This window comes from Mytilus edulis, chromosome 4 (genome assembly GCF_963676685.1).
Source record: "Mytilus edulis chromosome 4, xbMytEdul2.2, whole genome shotgun sequence".
Classification (NCBI taxonomy): Eukaryota; Metazoa; Mollusca; class Bivalvia; order Mytilida; family Mytilidae; genus Mytilus; species Mytilus edulis.
Genome location: NC_092347.1, coordinates 66,872,998 through 66,890,478, shown reverse-complemented (window position 1 = coordinate 66,890,478; position 17,481 = coordinate 66,872,998). Strand labels below are relative to the sequence as shown.

At 31.6% G+C, this 17,481-nt stretch overlaps 1 protein-coding gene across 1 annotated transcript; it reads left to right on the top strand.

The window, feature by feature from the left end:
- The first annotated feature begins 10,581 nt into the window (after nucleotides 1-10,581).
- LOC139520281 (probable G-protein coupled receptor No9) lies at nucleotides 10,582-12,851 on the top strand. The gene is made up of 2 exons (XM_071312795.1): nucleotides 10,582-10,717; nucleotides 10,992-12,851. The coding sequence occupies exon 2, from the start codon at nucleotides 11,125-11,127 to the stop codon at nucleotides 12,670-12,672; it is 1,548 nt and encodes a 515-aa protein (XP_071168896.1). The 5' UTR covers nucleotides 10,582-10,717; nucleotides 10,992-11,124; the 3' UTR covers nucleotides 12,673-12,851.
- Nucleotides 12,852-17,481: the final 4,630 nt, after the last annotated feature.

Genomic DNA, 17,481 nt, shown 5'->3' with positions numbered 1-17,481 from the left:
AAATATGTATTACATCAACAAAAGACAACCACTGAATTACGGGCTCCTAACTTGGGACAGGCACATACATAAATAATGTGGCGGGGTTAAAATGTTAGCGGGATCCCAACTATAAATATATACATGTAGTCTACAGCACTAGACAAAATATCTGTTTCATTCCGATGTAACTCGATTCAAAGTAAAAGTGTGTTAAAAAAATTAGAAATCGGGAGATATGCCATTCAGTATCGTGTTATCTTGATATTAGTACACAGCTGTGGAATACAAAGAAAAATTGACCACTTGCAGGGGAACACGAAACTGCATTGAAAATGAAAAAAATAAAGAATAGAAAAGAAAAAGATAGGCTAACAATTTAAGAATAAAGAATAGTGGGCTTCTAGAATATAAAGAATAGAGAATAACGCGCAAAATTTGTATAGAATAAAGAAAACATGGCGTAAATAATATTAAGAATCAAAGAACACCCACCTCCCTCCTTTTCTAGACCCTCTTTTATCCTATGACTCTTTAAAGAAAGAAGCGCCGTAATTCATAGGAACAAATAGATTTGGAATATATTATTTTCTCTAGCATTTTTCATTTCTGTACTTTTGTCTTTGTGTTGTTAACATTCAAACTTATTTTTTCGTGTAAATGGTTAATGAAACTTGGTTGATAAAAACGAAGCACTCAGTCTGTCATAAATTAGTTTTGGCACAATCTTAGTGCTAAAGATTATTCTTATCTGCTAAGAGTGTATCTAGTAGCAATCTTAGAAGGATTGACAGTCCTTAAACTCATGTTGCGCTTTCAACCCTTAGAGTACTCTTTATCCTTCTCGGAAAGCTCGGTTAATTTTTATTTGATCTACTTGAATCGTCTTTGAATTCTCATAGCATATGATGTGTGTCAACATTCTTTTTTTACTGAAAAATTGTAATAGTGGTCAGGGGCATCCCAATATTTATCTTAGTTGATGAAAATAGCAACTGCATTTTTTTTTCGAGCGCACAACTGTTGTCCTAACAAACTAGACCATAAGTTCACCAAACTTAACAAGCTGATGCATCACAGGAAAGCAGTATTTTACAGCCCCCCCCCCCCCCCCCCCCCCCCCCCCCTCAAAGAAAAACAAAAAACACACACACACAAAATTACAATAAAAAAACTACTATTGCTAGTACAAATTTATCTGGACACTGTCATGCGACCCCCAATGCTAGTTAACACGGTGCAGTACTAGTCCATAACTTATGTGCATTGATTATAAGTAGATACAATCGTGAAATGAGTGTGCGTCTTTTGCCAAAAGCAATTCACTTTAACATTTCTTTTTACAATTGAACACACTATATTTTGGTAGCATTCTTTACAGTGACTTTTAATTTATGAACACTTTGAATAGTTATTTGAATATATATAGGCATTGGCATCGATAGATTCTGCCAGATTTGCAACTTGCATAATTAACTAATTAAAAATTATAGTAATTAAATTCTAAAGGTCACGCTTGGTACCCAAAGAACTACAGCTTCAATAGATAAACCTCTAAATTGAAGTTCAACCTGCATACTAGGTATTACAACATCGTGAACGGAAGAGTTGTACGTAAAAAAAAAAGATGTTGTATGATAGCCAATGGGACGAATACTTATATCCGCCAGGTACCAAAGCATGATGCAAGTTAAAGATTGAAAATCAGAAATGTGCCTTGATATATTTATAGACACAGAGGCTTGTCACTTTTTTTGTTTTATCTTTTTATTGGAAAATTTTCTTTAATATATCAACTTATTTAAAGTTTTAAACATTTATCAATGCGATTTAAGTATAACGATAGTTTATATATTTTGCCCCTCTTTCCTTTTTTCCCGCCTGTATGGAAAGCAAGTACAATGATATATGTTTCCACTGTTAAAGGACAAATAAGACATGTAGTTATTTTAAGACTTTGCGTAAAATATGTCTAAGAAAGAAGTGCAAGATATTGCTTTGTTCAAACACGAATCATATACATTTCCGCTAAAACTATAAGTCTAGACTTCGTCTTGTTGTACAGGGTACAATTGCCTTATATCTTTTAAAGATATGTTTTCCATGTTTTTTTTTGTAAGATAGGTTTTTGTACCTTCTGTTTGAGTAAGTTACATGTACTTGTATTATGACTGTCATTTGTTTTTTGTGTTGTGTGTACAGTTTATGTTCTGTAGACCTGTAAGTTTTTGAGATGCTGATCCAAGCCTAAAAGATGTTTTATATACTTTTCTTTTGTTTGAAATTTGCCAGAGAGAGATTCAAAAGATTGAAGAGTAATTGTAATATGTATTTGTCGTTTACAAATCTTCTTGAATTATGTTAAAACAAAATGACTTTGTCACATCGATTCTTGTTTCAATGTTATTTCAATTAAAAAGTATGCAAAGTATGTTAAATGTAATTATTGCAGAAAAAAATAAAAAATAAAAAAAATAAAAACTTATTTGATCATGACAGAAAAAATACGATTCCTGTCAAAGTACATATGGGAGCTGTAAAATTTTAAGATGGAATAGGCGATAAATGAGATATCGAATGACTGATAGTTCGATAACTTATTTTAGTTTTGCGTTTTTAAAAACAACACAATCAAATGACAACGGGAGCATTGTTTTAAGACAATGTATGATGTTATTAATCATAAAGAAATGATAATTGTTTGTGCCTTATATTGATGGATATTGATACTAGCGGTGGTCTTCTATTGATCTTTTCGGACCAGATCTTTCTGTAAAAGGTGATAATTGTCACATTTAACTGCTGATAAACCCCGTTGATCGGAGGAAGGGCGACATCTCGTCGATGAAATGATATTATCTATCGATTTTGTTTGATTTCATTGGTAAATTGTGTGTCAATTATGACACGTGACTCACTGGTTCTTTGTTTGTAGTGTTTAACTTTCATTCTCACACACAAGAAAGTTTTTGCAGAGAGAGCTTCATGAAGCACACGGAGTTCAACATCTCGTGACTGGACTTAACGGATAAGGAAAACTAATATTACAAAACTGAAATATTCGTCAATAGATTTAACGTTTAAGTATGTGTGCAAACTAGCCGATTCTTAAAAAAACATTCTCTCCAGATGTGTTTTGTGTCAAATATTATGTGACAACTAATCTACCGATGAAGGAATATTTCTATTTCAGAAACTTGGACTTTTTATAAAAACTTGATAAATCGATCGATAACCTTCCGAATGGTACCGATTTAAATTGAAAATGAGGCCGCATATCTAAAATTGTTCAGGCTTAATTTGTATATATGTATTATAACTACCAGTAACCAGAGACATATATATATATATATATATATACATATAGTACAACTCGTCTTAAACACCAACCCAACAATGTTAGATCTGTAAATTTGCTTTCGCAATTTCAGACGTACTTATATATATATATATATAGTATATATGTCTCTTTAAAAATGATTATATGTTTTATAAACAGAGTGAATTATGACTCGTGCAATTCCAGAAGTTTCAAAGCGATACTCGAAGGAAACGATCGTTTTATGCGAATGAACCATCATAACTTACCGAGAAACAAGATTTTGATGGATAAAGAAATTTACGCAGTACACCAAACAGAGCTCGAGAAGAGATCAATAACCGATTATGTAGAACCGACTTTTTTTTAATTTTTTTTATTAAAACGAAATTATTAAAATACATGTATAATAAATGATATTACCAATATGCCAAAACCAATCCCAAAGCAGCTATATTTGTCATATCATAGCTTGACCACTAAAGCTATGGAAATATTTGTCAATATATTCTGCACCTTTCAAATATAGTAGCAAATTAAAAGCAAATATATCTATTTACCATACATTTCTAGCTGTCTGAAATATCTTTCTTTATCATTTCTTTGCATATGTATTCAAAGTTACATATGCCCAATATATTTACACATACATTTCTAGCTGTCTGAAATATCTTTCTTTATCATTTCTTTGCATATGTATTTAAAGTTACATATGCCCAATATATTTACACATACATTTCTAGCTGTCTGAAATATCTTTCTTTATCATTTCTTTGCATATGTATTTAAAGTTACATATGCCCAATATATTTACACATGTCATTGATATTATCATTTGACCACATTTCTCAGTTAAACAAATTGTCTGCAAATCCATGTATTTACCATACATTTCGAAATATGTTCAAAGGCTTTTGATATGTTCTGATTTGACATACATTTCAGCCGACAATAAAGACGAACAAAATTATTCCTTTACAATACATTTGACAGGTCTCTGTAGATTAAAGGAAATGATGCTTTACACCCCCTGTAAAGTTCTCGTTTTGAATTGGTTTACATACCAGGAAAATGTAGATGCACCTTACACTTTATAACCCATATAAAATCATTTGAATGATGATGCTTTGCTACCTAGACAAAGAAACACATTTGCGGATAAATTTACATCATAGAAAAATACATGACAAAGGTTTCCATTTGCAGAGGTATACAAATACATAAGTTTGCAAAAGTTTTGCGACGGTCATAAATATATGTAAATTCTTAACTGCAAAATGGTTTGATTAGGTGTTAATATATTTTATAAACCGCGGTCTCTCATAACCGCCCATAGGAGGGTATAGCACGAGAAATATTAATATTTACAACATGTAAAGACAAGATAAACTAAATGCAGCGGTTTATAAATATATGTAAATGTCGGTCTCTGAATACATTTACATAACATTTGCATACCTCTTCAAATCCGGGATTTCGTGTAGTGGAATCTCGTTCAAATTTTCTTGAGCTGAAGATAATACCTCGTTTTGAATTAATATGCAAAATAAAACATCTTTTCATAATTTTTTGAAAAACAGATCTGTTTACTAAAATCAAATGATTTCCATGCCATTTGCAAATTACGCATCATATTTCATTTATTTTTTATAATTTCTATTGTTGTTATTATTATGAAGTACGTGTCTTTAACAAAAATCAAGAATGGTCTTTTTCAAATCTAAGTTGAAAACAAATCTATTTCCATGCTTTGTATTTTTTTTACATCATAAATATCAGTCGTACCACGCAACTGCTTATTATCTTCTAATAAAATAAAACGTGAGAAGACATTAAAAGATAATTGATTGTGTATCGATCTGTATTGGTTATGGGAATAGAGATATTGGTATTGCAGCATTCACTCCTATAAACATATCAACAATGGACCAAAGTCTACATTTCTAGGAAAGTAATGAATGAACTCAAAAGAGACATGATTTTTTTTATTAAATCATCAAAATAAACGAACCACTTGACAACCACTGACGAGATGTTTTACGTGACTATCGACATGTTGTGATAAATAGACAATAACTGTTTAGTGTCTTTAAAAATCAGTTGTATTTGTACAAGGCTAGGAAACAAGGTGTATGCGAGCTTTTAGCGAGCTATTACACCTGTTTCGAGCCGAGTACAAATACAGCTGATATTTAAAGACACTAAACAGTTATTGTCTTTATCCTGCAATTAATTCTGTATATTATTTGTGTTTTGAAAGACACAAGAACACATGTTTCGCATTTATTTTTTATTTGAAATTCCTTGAGGCCCGTGTAGTAATACGATGTACAGTAATCACACATTCAGCTGATGACGGGTTCGCAAAAAAGGAATCTCGAATGGTCAACAATAATACATCGCTCAAAGTGAATAATTATCTATTTTAACATAACAACTAATTTCAACAGTAAAAACAAATAACAAAACATTGCTCAATTTGAAACAGGAGTGTACGAGTTGTCCTACGTTTCAGACTCGACATTCACTAAACATGCATGCTGAAATTGACATGATTGGTTTTTTTACACAATCATACACATTCAAGTTTTGATATCGATAGTTGTCATCGTAGAAAAGACTGCTGTTTATTTGTGTATATTCTTATTGCTCTAAAGAAATGTTGGAAAAGAAACAGAACGTATAAAAGAAATCGTTAATTCGGAATTGATACGTCGTTGGAATGAGATTGCAATTAACATGCTGAGGTTACGCGGGTTCATACAATACTCAATACAGTCCGACAGTGGGCGGAGCTTTAAAGCGATATCTGTATAGTATACAGATAAAGCATAGCGATATCTGTAGGGCTGTATCTGTATAGTAGAACACCCAATTGCAGGATAAAGCATTTAATTTTCACACATATCTCTTTCAGTTTGTCTAGTGGATCTTCGGATTTTCAATCTTCGATTTGTCAACCTACTCCTCAACTATATTCAGCCTAAGATTTCTTCTGATGGATTAAGCTACAGTTTTGTTTTTATAATAATTCTAAGATTTTGAAATATTTGGACTTGTAGTTTCAAAGTTTAAAATATTTTCTAAATTGACCATTCAGAATCTATTTGAAAGATATTTTGTGGTAGCCTTCATTTTCATCCGCTAATAACAAAACTGTGGATTATTTGTAGAAGGTCGTCTTTTTACAATTCATGAGCAATTTGGTTAAAACTGACAAAGAAGTTGTATTGAAGAACATGATAATGTGATTGTCCGAAGTGTTAAACTTTCCTGTGAATTATTAGCCACCTATGTCCTTATGTTTGCCATCAAGCATCTTGCAACGAAAATCAAAGGTAAAGTGTTTTTAACCGACAATTTATTTACAATAAAATTTTGACTTGTTGTTGTCGGGGAACAAATATTTTTAGAACTGTAAAATTGACCAATCTGAATCAAAGACTCCAATTGGGACCTAAATAGATAAGATGAAAACGCAATGGTCATCATAGTTTGAATGAGAGATAAATAGTATATTATGTCGGCTTCCCGATCAACATCAACATATATCAAAAACGCGTCGTCTAATCATTGCCTTAAGTTTATAAACATTTGCAATTTATTTTCACAACATTCTTTTAAAATTGTCTAAATAAAATCAAAGATTGCTAGGTCAAACACTTTGTATTTTACTAACCAATGCAGTTCAGTTTGGCCTGGTGATGTTCAGAATGTAAATTATCTATCGATGGACGGACACATTGTCTATCGATGGACGAACACATTATCTATCGATGGACGGACACATTGTCTATCGATGGACGAACACATTATCTATCGATGGACGGACACATTGTCTATCGATGGACGAACACATTATCTATCGATGGACGAACACATTATCTATCGATGGGCGGACACATTATCTATCGATGGACGGACACATTATCTATCGATGGACGGACACATTGTCTATCGATGGACGGACACATTAACTATCGATGGACGAACATACAGATCTTCAAGTGAGCTATACAAGCAAGGATAGTTCAAATTACAGAACAAATATCGGTTAACAAAAAACACTGAACTGAAAAAAAGATTTGCCATTATATCTCATCAGAATTAGGTTTATAGTTTCATTTATTGCATACATATATTGTTTGACGAAGCATTCTTTTCTCTTTTAGAAACCTCTATCAACCAAAAGTTTTTCAACCAAAAGTTTTAAGCGTTTGCACCGGAAAATACCTTTTTGAAGAAAATTAGATCAAAATAATTTGTGAAACCGAACCTTCACATTTCATTAACTCGGTGGCTTTAACGATTATTTCTTCCCGTCAATAAAATAACAACAAAGAACGTCATACGAAATCACAAATCAGATCAAACTTCTAGTTTGTGTATTCAGACTGTCTAGGTATCAGTTCATTCACTTAAACAAAGCCATTACTGAATAATAAATCGACATTATGTAAATAAGATTACAAGTAATCGTTGTGTAAAAGTGCAACAATGCATAAATAACCTAAGTATTTATAGTAATTCTAGGACATAAAATATTTACAAAGCGTTTTAACCTATTAAAATATATAAATAAATTTGTTAAAAACTTTGCCAAGAAGGGTGTCTAAAATGACAAGTAAGACAGTAGACATATCATGTGTTTCTGAATTTCTAAATGTAATGTAAATGTTTTATCTGTGAAGTTGAAAATTTTAAATTTAAATGATTATTCTAGACAGATTTTAATAACCATGATAATTTATTTTTTCAGCGGTTTTTTGTAAATGCTATGTAAATTGTTTTTCATATGACCAGCCAAAAAATGTTTGATGGAAACACAAAAATACTTTGGAGCCAATTTTTTTTTTTTAATTTAAACAGTCGTTCCAAATATATGTAGCTTTTTAAAATGTATATGTGTCTTATCTAAATATTATAAAGGGTTTTAATGCCAAGCAAGAATCTCTTATGAGCTTTCAAAAATATCAAGATGTTTGTGATGGAACGCTGGAGATTTGTGAAAACTACAAAATTAATGATATGTTTGTACATAAGCTGCTTTGTAGGAATTTCCGTGAATAAATGTAAAAATCATTCGGTACATTTTTACAAAGTTATAATGTTATACACTTGTAAGTTCAGGTAGACTTAATTCTTAATTAATGGAAGCTTAATAAAAATACGTCTTAATTCCTTTCTAAATTTGCACTGACAGAACATACTGCTGTATAATTAATTATGGAATAATTAACATTTACTTTCAGGAATTGATTGAAAGTCTTAATTTTCTACCGAAGATTTTTTTCTAAATTGATATTTCAAGTCGTAATGCGTAGGAGAATGTGCTAATTTAATCACAAAATAACATAAAAAATAATGCATTCACCTCAAAATTATTTCTTTGCAAATTCCACAACTCATCATTTTTTTATATTTTATTTAGAAAAATAATTGATTGATAAATTTAGTTATACTGCAAGATCAGCTAGAATTGACTTACAAATGAAGCACATTTTGGATTTATATAATATATCGATGTACAGATAACAAAATGATATCTTGAAAATTAAGGAGGTTAATATAATTTTTATCTAAATTTTATTAAAAATAAGAAAGAAAGGCGGAAGTGATTTTCCTTCTAATGAATTCGAGTATCTGTTTTTTTCTTAAAGTTAGCATACATGTATCAAAATCATTGATGACTGGGAAGCTTACCGTCCAGCTTCAATACATCGTGCATATTTAAAGCCTTAACCTAAACCTGTGAAAGAGTTTTCAAAGAAGATATTGGTAGAAAAAGTGGTATAAAATTATCATGGGCGGAAATATAAACACCTGTTCGTCACTAGTATATCCGTATTATAACCTTTCCAACCCCCACAAAGAGGGCGTCTCCTATTTATCATTTTATAAACAGTGAATTGTTTAGTGCCTTGAGTTTCTGAGATTTGACATAATTGCATAGGTCGACAGGGAAGGTCACTATAGTTATTTACCGATTCTCCCATACCCTTTTTATGAAACCAAAAGGTTGAATGCAATAGTCAATAAGACTTCTCCTGACCAGCAATACAACTGATGCTGGGGATCGTCAGTTTGGCTGTTCTGGATCTTTAGACATTCTGCAACGTATGATCGCAATAGCGACGGCGTATCCGGTCATTGCACAAGTCGATGATCAAGCTCACTTTTGTCTGCAACAACCAAAATTTTCCCTTTCATTGTTTACGTCAAAATAATTAACCAACCCGTCATTCCGGTGGTCGACCCAACGCGTATATCTAAAACGTATAATATCAATTGCTAAATCTTCCGTTTTGTATTGAAGAATTAACAATGGACCTACAAATTGGATAGACTACAAAACAGGCGTATTTAAAAATCGACAATAATTTATGTTTCGAAAGCTGTACAATGTCAATAAGGGAGATGTGTTTGATTAGATACTTTCTATTTTAATACAACTAACTTCTAGTCTATAGTGCATGAAATATCCAAAAAGGATATAACACAACTGGGGGTTGGGAAGAATTTAAACAATTGCGTAACTTTTTTTTAATGAATGGAAAACTAACATTTACAACGATACAATCTTAACAGTTTTGACAGTTCTACCGTAATTCATTTATCAGAAGATCGTATCACTATATTTCAGATCTGTTTTAATATTTGAAAAAATAATTATTTGGAAAATCACAGATAAGTATAGGTATTTGCTTATTTAACATATGTCAGCTTGCTAATAAGATATCAATAATTTTATCAAATTGTAAAAAAGTGTTTTCATTACAGGATAAAACATCTGCAAAACGACAAATCTTGGCAGAAAGCTTATCTGAAGCTTAGTTTTTATGTATTGAACCTTAAATAATAAGTATCCAATAATACGCTCTCCCTAGCAAATCAAAGATGCATTCAGGTTTTCCGCTAATTTTCTCTCCAATAAAAGGTGGTTATTGTCAACACCATGGTGGTATAAACTATACGTGCATCTCCGTTTTAATAATCAGACATTATTTTAGTCAATATTTGATGAATAGTTACATTTCATAGTTATATGAGCGATTTGTTACTGGATATACACTTTCTGTATTTTGAAGTAAGTCTATTTGTGATGCATGCAACGTCTTCTGTTATTCAACGTATCAAAAAATAGATCAATCAGAATCAATTAACCGTTTTATTTTCTATATGTTGGATGTAAACTATATGTTGTGGCTTTGATATTTATTTATTACCAAAGTGTCTTTCGCGCGTGTTCAAATGAATTGGAAACAAAGTAATAATTCTTCGGTAACAATAGATTTTCTGTTGAAGAAGTAATTTGTGCCTCATGATATAATAATCAAAAACAAAACCTGCCTTTTCATAATCAATTTGCTTTCTTAATTGTGCATGTTAAAGGATTGCTTCAGCTGACACTGTAAGATGGTGAGCATTTAAATATATTATTTTATAGTTTGATTTATAATAACTGATTTTTCTTCTATTGTATGCAATCTATTAATTAATACTCTTGAAAGCAACAGTTTCTATAAATCCAATAATTTATAAAAACTCGTGGCTATAAAAGCGCGATTGAAAGCAATGACCATTTTGTAACGCTATATTATATATTGAGAAGTGAGCGTAAGGAGATTCAACTATTACTGTTACGCTCGTTACGTTCAGGATATTTAATTAATGTCTCTATCGTTTCTTTCAGAACGAATTACCAGCCATACTGACTACGGAAGGCTTTGATTGTGAATGAATAAAGGCATGTCTGCTTCGTTTATTACAATATAGCTTGTGTTTTACTTGAGCAAATAACATAAAAACTAGAGAATCGAATTGGAATGGCTGACGAAGAAACATGTATCAGCGAAAACGAAATTCGTTTCACAATAGATTTAATTCCAACAACTTTAACACTGACCATTATCAACTTGGTCATTTTGGCGGGAAATAGTTTAGTTATAATTGCAGTAATAACAACAAGAAAGTTACGGACAAACACGAACACTTATATAGTGTCTTTAGCATGTTCAGATATTTTGTTGGGAATTTTTGTGATTCCTTTCTCAGCATCATTAGAAATTTTGACATATTGGCCGTTTGGTGAAGTATGGTGTAGTATCTGGCTAGCTATAGACGTATTGCTGTGTACCGCTTCCATTTTAAATTTGTTAGCCATAAGTTTTGACCGATACTTAGCTGTAACTAAGCCTATACAGTATGCTAGTGCTATGTCCAGACGTCGGAGTAAAGTACTCGTGACTTTTGTATGGCTGTTATCTTTTGTAATATGTATCCCTCCGTTATTGGGATGGAATGATAAAACTTCATATTCCAAAGAAACCCAAACGAGAAACGTAACCACTTACGTCAATAACAATTTCTCATCATGGGTAAATATTGAGCCCGTCGTCTGTAATAATACAGCGCCACAGTGCGAACTAATATCTACCCAAGGATACAGGATATATTCCGCTTTGGGTTCATTTTATATTCCAATGTGTTTAATGGTTTTCTTTTATTGTAAGATTTATAAAGCCGCAGTTCGAACAACATCGGCAATTCGAACGGGAATTTTAACCGCAAGACAAAACGACGATCTTAAAAATGATGATCCGATAATCCTTCGTATTCATAGAGGAAATTCAGTTGTTTCAAGATCATCTGCTTCGTCTCGGTATTCTCAGAGAACTGGTTCTTTAAGAAGTGCTCTACGTAATACGGGAGATAGGTGTACTCGTAATAGACACTGTGTTTATTCCGAATGTAACCCGAACGGCGGAATTCCGAGTAGTAAAGAAATGGAAAGAATGCAATCGAAACGATTATATTTTGAAGATCCAGGACCGGAAGCTGGAAAAGAACCTTTGGAATATATAAAACTAAACAATAATACAAAAACTCCGGAAGATAGTCCATTTATGAAAAGGAGGCGATCTACTCCATTTATATACGCTATGAATAAGAGAAGTATGAATTCGAGATCATTGGCTACAGTACCAGAGAGTCGTCATAGTAATAGAATTCATATAAGAAAAATTTTGAAAGAAACAAAAGCTACCAAAACGGTTGCCATAATTGTTGGAGTGTTTACAATGTGTTGGTTTCCATTCTTTACAATGTATCTAATAGAGGCGTTTTGGGGGACACGTGTTCCTTCATTGGCCTTTTCTGTGATGTTTTGGTTAGGTTATTGTAATTCTATGTTAAATCCTTTTATATATGGGATGTTTTCTAGAGATTTCCGCTGTGCTTTCAGACGGATTCTTCGAAGATCTTGTTATAAATGTTGTAAGTGCAAATGTTTTAAACGTCCAAAGAACGTGATTGTTCACAAACATCATCTTGGATTCCCGGTGATCGACTTTGAAAGCACATCAGAATCGTAATAAGGGTCCAGCAAATGGAGTACCGTTTAACATTGGATCTCCCCGAACATTTGTAAAATTCAAAGAGCTCTAAGTGAACTTCTTTTGTAAAAAAATTAAAATTAAAAGAAAACTACTATTAAATTATGTTTCATTGAAAGAATGTTTTGCATCTATAGAATAAATAAAATATTGTGGAATACACACCTGCTTACTCTGCATAAAACGTCAAAGACATGTAGTTACTATCAGTAAGTTATAATATTTTGATTTTATTCAATCAATAATACCAGATCAATAACTATAATGCACAAGAGCAGTGAAAAATATTAGCATACTACTGTGAGTTTTACCCTTGCAAAAATAAGATAACTTTTTAATCTAATATGGCGCTAACAGATACTGCTATGAAAAGGGGAAAAAACGAAAGAGCCCTTTTTTGAATTCTCAAAAAAATCACTTAACCCCAATCAATTCAATTTAAATCGTTTTAAACGTTAAATGTATAGCTATGAATCAATTGAAAATACAACTGTTTTGTGTACTTCTTCCGGCTTCTTAAGTTGTAAAATTAAGTAGTTTTGTAAATCAAATTTTAAATATCGACTTTCAGATGTTCACACCACATGACACTTAAATGTCAATTTGAAGTTTAAAATTTCTTCAATATTTGATCATATTTGATTAAGAGCCTTCGAAAGTTATCGCATTTACTGTAAAACTATACACCAACATTGTCTCGTATTAAAATCGCATTATATAATATGTAGATACATGTATGCTAGAAAAAAAATCTAAACCGCAATTTTAGTTCATCGATATCAATTCCGATATGTTTATGACATCATAGTGACAACGCAATCGATATTTCTGCTATGAATGAAGGAGATATAGTTATTAGTAAATTAGGCAGCAATAAAACGACATAAAAACCAAAATGATCTATATTATCAACCTATGATTCTGTATATAAAACGTTTGTAAAACTACTACTTGGTTATGTACTTGCCATTCCAAAATTTCGAACCTTCTGTTCTGTTTTGACGGACTTTGTTTTGATGCGCCTCGGTGTTTTATGTATTAGACAGTCTAAAATTTCGAACCTTGTTCTGTTTTGACGAATTTTGTTTTGATGCGCTTCGGTACTTTATGTACTTGGCGTTCCAAAGTTTCGACCCTTTTGTTCTGTTTTGGCTAATTTTGTTTTGATGCGCTTCGGAGTTTAATGTGACTTGGCGTTCCAAATTTTCGAACCTTTTGTTCTGTTTAGGCTAATATAGGTTTGATGCGCTTCGATGTTTAATGTACTGGGCGTTCCAAAGTTTCTGCAGCGAATTGCGAATCACGTGGTGTGTGCACTGGATTATACTTTATATATGTTTGTATCACACAAGGTTCTACACCGTTCTCAATGTAAAGCTGACCATGTGGTATGGGTTTTTTGCCATTGTTGTAGGCGGTGCTGTTGCCTTTAATTGCTTAAATCCACTTCATTTGAACTTTGAACGTATAGTTGCCTCCCTGACAATCATACAACATCTCCTATCTTTCTTTCTTTTTTTTTATCTTGGTCTTTAAAACAGTCATTGCTGCCAATGTTAAACTTATGAATGGGATAATGTTAATGTGTCACTTATTTTGGCAATCATTTACTGTGCAATTGTTTAGTACAATGAATAATCATGTTGTGCACCTAGAAAATCTTCTGAATAAAGATCTAGAAATAGTTGTTTTCATCACGGTACAATGTTAATAGTACAAGCAAATATAGTTAAATGTAGCATACTTCATTGTGATGTCAAAAAGATTAATTAAGAAACAATCAGATTGTATTTTCATGTATATTACTGACGGGAAGTAATATAGCAAACGATTATAACAGAGAAAAGAAAAATACAACAAACAATCGTGTGAACAGTTTAAAAAACAATTAAGTGGTCCAAGAATCAAAGCATCTTTCCCAATGATAAGTCTACAATTTTATGTTATTTAAACAAAGCTCAACATCAAAAGCATATAAAAGACAATAGTGTCATTTTTCAGTAGAAAAAATATGTCATCAATAGACATGAACGGTTCTACATACATATAATAGTGCTTTTATCATTGCAGACATTATCAATATTTTTTTCGAAAGATTTATTTTAATTCATCATTGAATTTTCTCGAAATCTACAGAAGCGTTTTTAAAACAGGGACATTGACTTTTTTGAGTATTTATTTTTAACGGCGAACATCTTATTGAACTTTACAACTAAAAAGACAAGGTTTAAGATTGTGTGTTTTCAATTGAATCACGTACGACATTATGGCGTGTATAACTAATAAAACACAAAGTTAGTTTGTCAACTTTTGTCTTTCGTTCAAAATTTGAAAATCTTTTAATTCCAGCTGGCTAGGATAACAAACTTTTAGTTCCGAAAAATTGTATGAATTTAGTTCGTAACGTAAAACCTGATTTCATTGGATATGGTTTGCTCCATACTAAGTCAAGATTGCTTAACGGCAGATGGACTTGAAATCTACAAACACGTGCATTGGATGAAATCGGGAAAATGTTCATGCATTCCCTTTATATCACCCATCAATAGTATACAAACTATCTCCAAATCACGATTATATGATCACCCCATCGAACGATTTATGGAGTTCCATCAAGATTTAGGTTAATGATTGAATTATTGGTTATTTGTTCCTTAACATCGGGTGCCCTAAAAATGATTCATGTCGCACTGCGTTATGATTAAGGATTAAAGCAAATGTAATATGTAAACAGTAGTTTGAAGATGGACTTGAAGTAGGAGCTGATCTGCACGAACACAGTTAAGCATAAATCGTTAGCTCATTTACAGTCAAGAAAAATGACAGATAGATAAATGAAGATGCTGCGTTCACCACAATCGTTAAGCAAGCAAAAGAAACAAAAACACAGAGTATGTCAAATTAGGGTCTTTAATAATAACAAGATGACTAGACTACGGCTTGCTCTACAAATATCACAATATTTTAAAACTCCAGTAACCGTATGGTTCACCAAAAACAGAAAAAGGCATTTATACATTGTCACAGCCAAACCAAAAGATACTTTGATATTTAAACAAGAGAGCATTATTATCACATATACAAATAAATATTAGAGTTGAAGTATACATTATAGTGATGTTTATACATGAAAGAAGGATGATAATTACGAAACTGCAGAAAAAAAGATTTCAAAATTAATATTCTAGGGATGAATTTAAGACAACTCCGATTATGATTGCTTTTCAGAATTTTAGGGATGACTTTTTTTTATATATTTATAAGAAATTTTAAACTTATCATTCAGAAATGTTGAACACATCTTGTTTATATTGCGGTGACATATAAAAAAGAGAAAGTTCAAGTTTAGTGTTTCATCCTTATTAATAGAATCTGTCGTTTGGCTTCCCTGGTGTACAGATCACGGAAAACACTGTAAAAGTATACTTTAAAATCTGCAGAGAAAAGCAAATAAGAAGATTATATAATGTTTTTAGAAGCCATCTGTGATCGATTGACGATAGTATTAGTCGTATTATTGCAACAGGACAGCGAAAGTGCAGACAAAAATAACAGACACCGTCATTACTGTTCTCAAGCACTTTCCTGAATAAATTTGTAATGGCATGAAGCCAAAAGATTTGAAAGGAAACAGCGTAATAGTATGGGAAAATGTACAAGTCTCAAAACACCCTTTTAAGTACTTTTAATTAGTTCTAATACAGCTCTGATTAGATTTTGTTCTGATTCCTGGTGGTAATTTGACGGCGATCATGGTTTTATCATAATCATCGTCGTCTTCGTCTTCTTATCCTCCTCCTCCTCCAATTATTATTATTTTATTATGATTATGATTATGATTATTATGATTATTATTTTTATTATTATCATTATTATTATTATTATATTTATTATTATTATTTTTTTTTTTTTTTTTTTTTTTTTTTTTATTATCATTTTTTATTATTATTATTAATATCATTATAAATACTATTATTACTATTTTTTTATTTTTGGATGTTCATTCTACGTCTAACACGCTTTTTGGTGTTTTAAGTCTTCTAACGGAAGCCAAACTTTATCGATGCATGAATACAGCACATAAACTACACGTGAAAGAAAGAATGCGATTTTTGTGAAAAGTGGAACAGATCGCAACCGTTAACAGATAGTTTTCTCGACTCATATATGAATCATTAGGTCAGTTATAATTGAATGTTTTGGTGATAGCAGATTGCCTATAACGAACAGGAGACGTCTGTTATTCGTGTAGTGAAAGAATCTATCTCTCTCAAATCATAATTGTTCGTGTTTCTTTTTCTACACATACATACTAATGTCTGTTAACTGTTAACTCATTTTTGAGAGATCCGTCGAAAGGATATAGATTTCTAAAGGAAATACTTTGTGTTCTAAAATTCTATGACGCTAAGAAATAAGGAAATACATTCTTCTGAAACGTATTTTCTGTTTTATTGCTTACACAGAAAAACTATAACCGCGACTTTTTTTGGTTACCAATCCTTATTCATGCAAATGCACGAAGAGCACAAATTGAGAATTAACTGATTTTACAAACGCATTGGCGAATTAATATGAAGGTTGATTTTTGCTGATACCACGAAAGCAGGTTTGAATAGTATCAACCTTTCAATATGTCTATTTACATGCATTAATCATACATTTGGCACTTTTCAAACATCGTTAAATGTTTTGACTCTGTTTTGATTCTGTTTTGATTCTGTTTTCATTATACATTTTCCGTTCATCGTGGCAATGTTCTACAAATAAACTAAATTGCAAACGAAA

What these genes read in the sequence shown, in the direction of transcription:
- LOC139520281 (XM_071312795.1), top strand. Translation starts at nt 11,125, where the DNA reads ATGGCTGACGAAGAAACATGTATCAGCGAAAACGAAATTCGTTTCACA.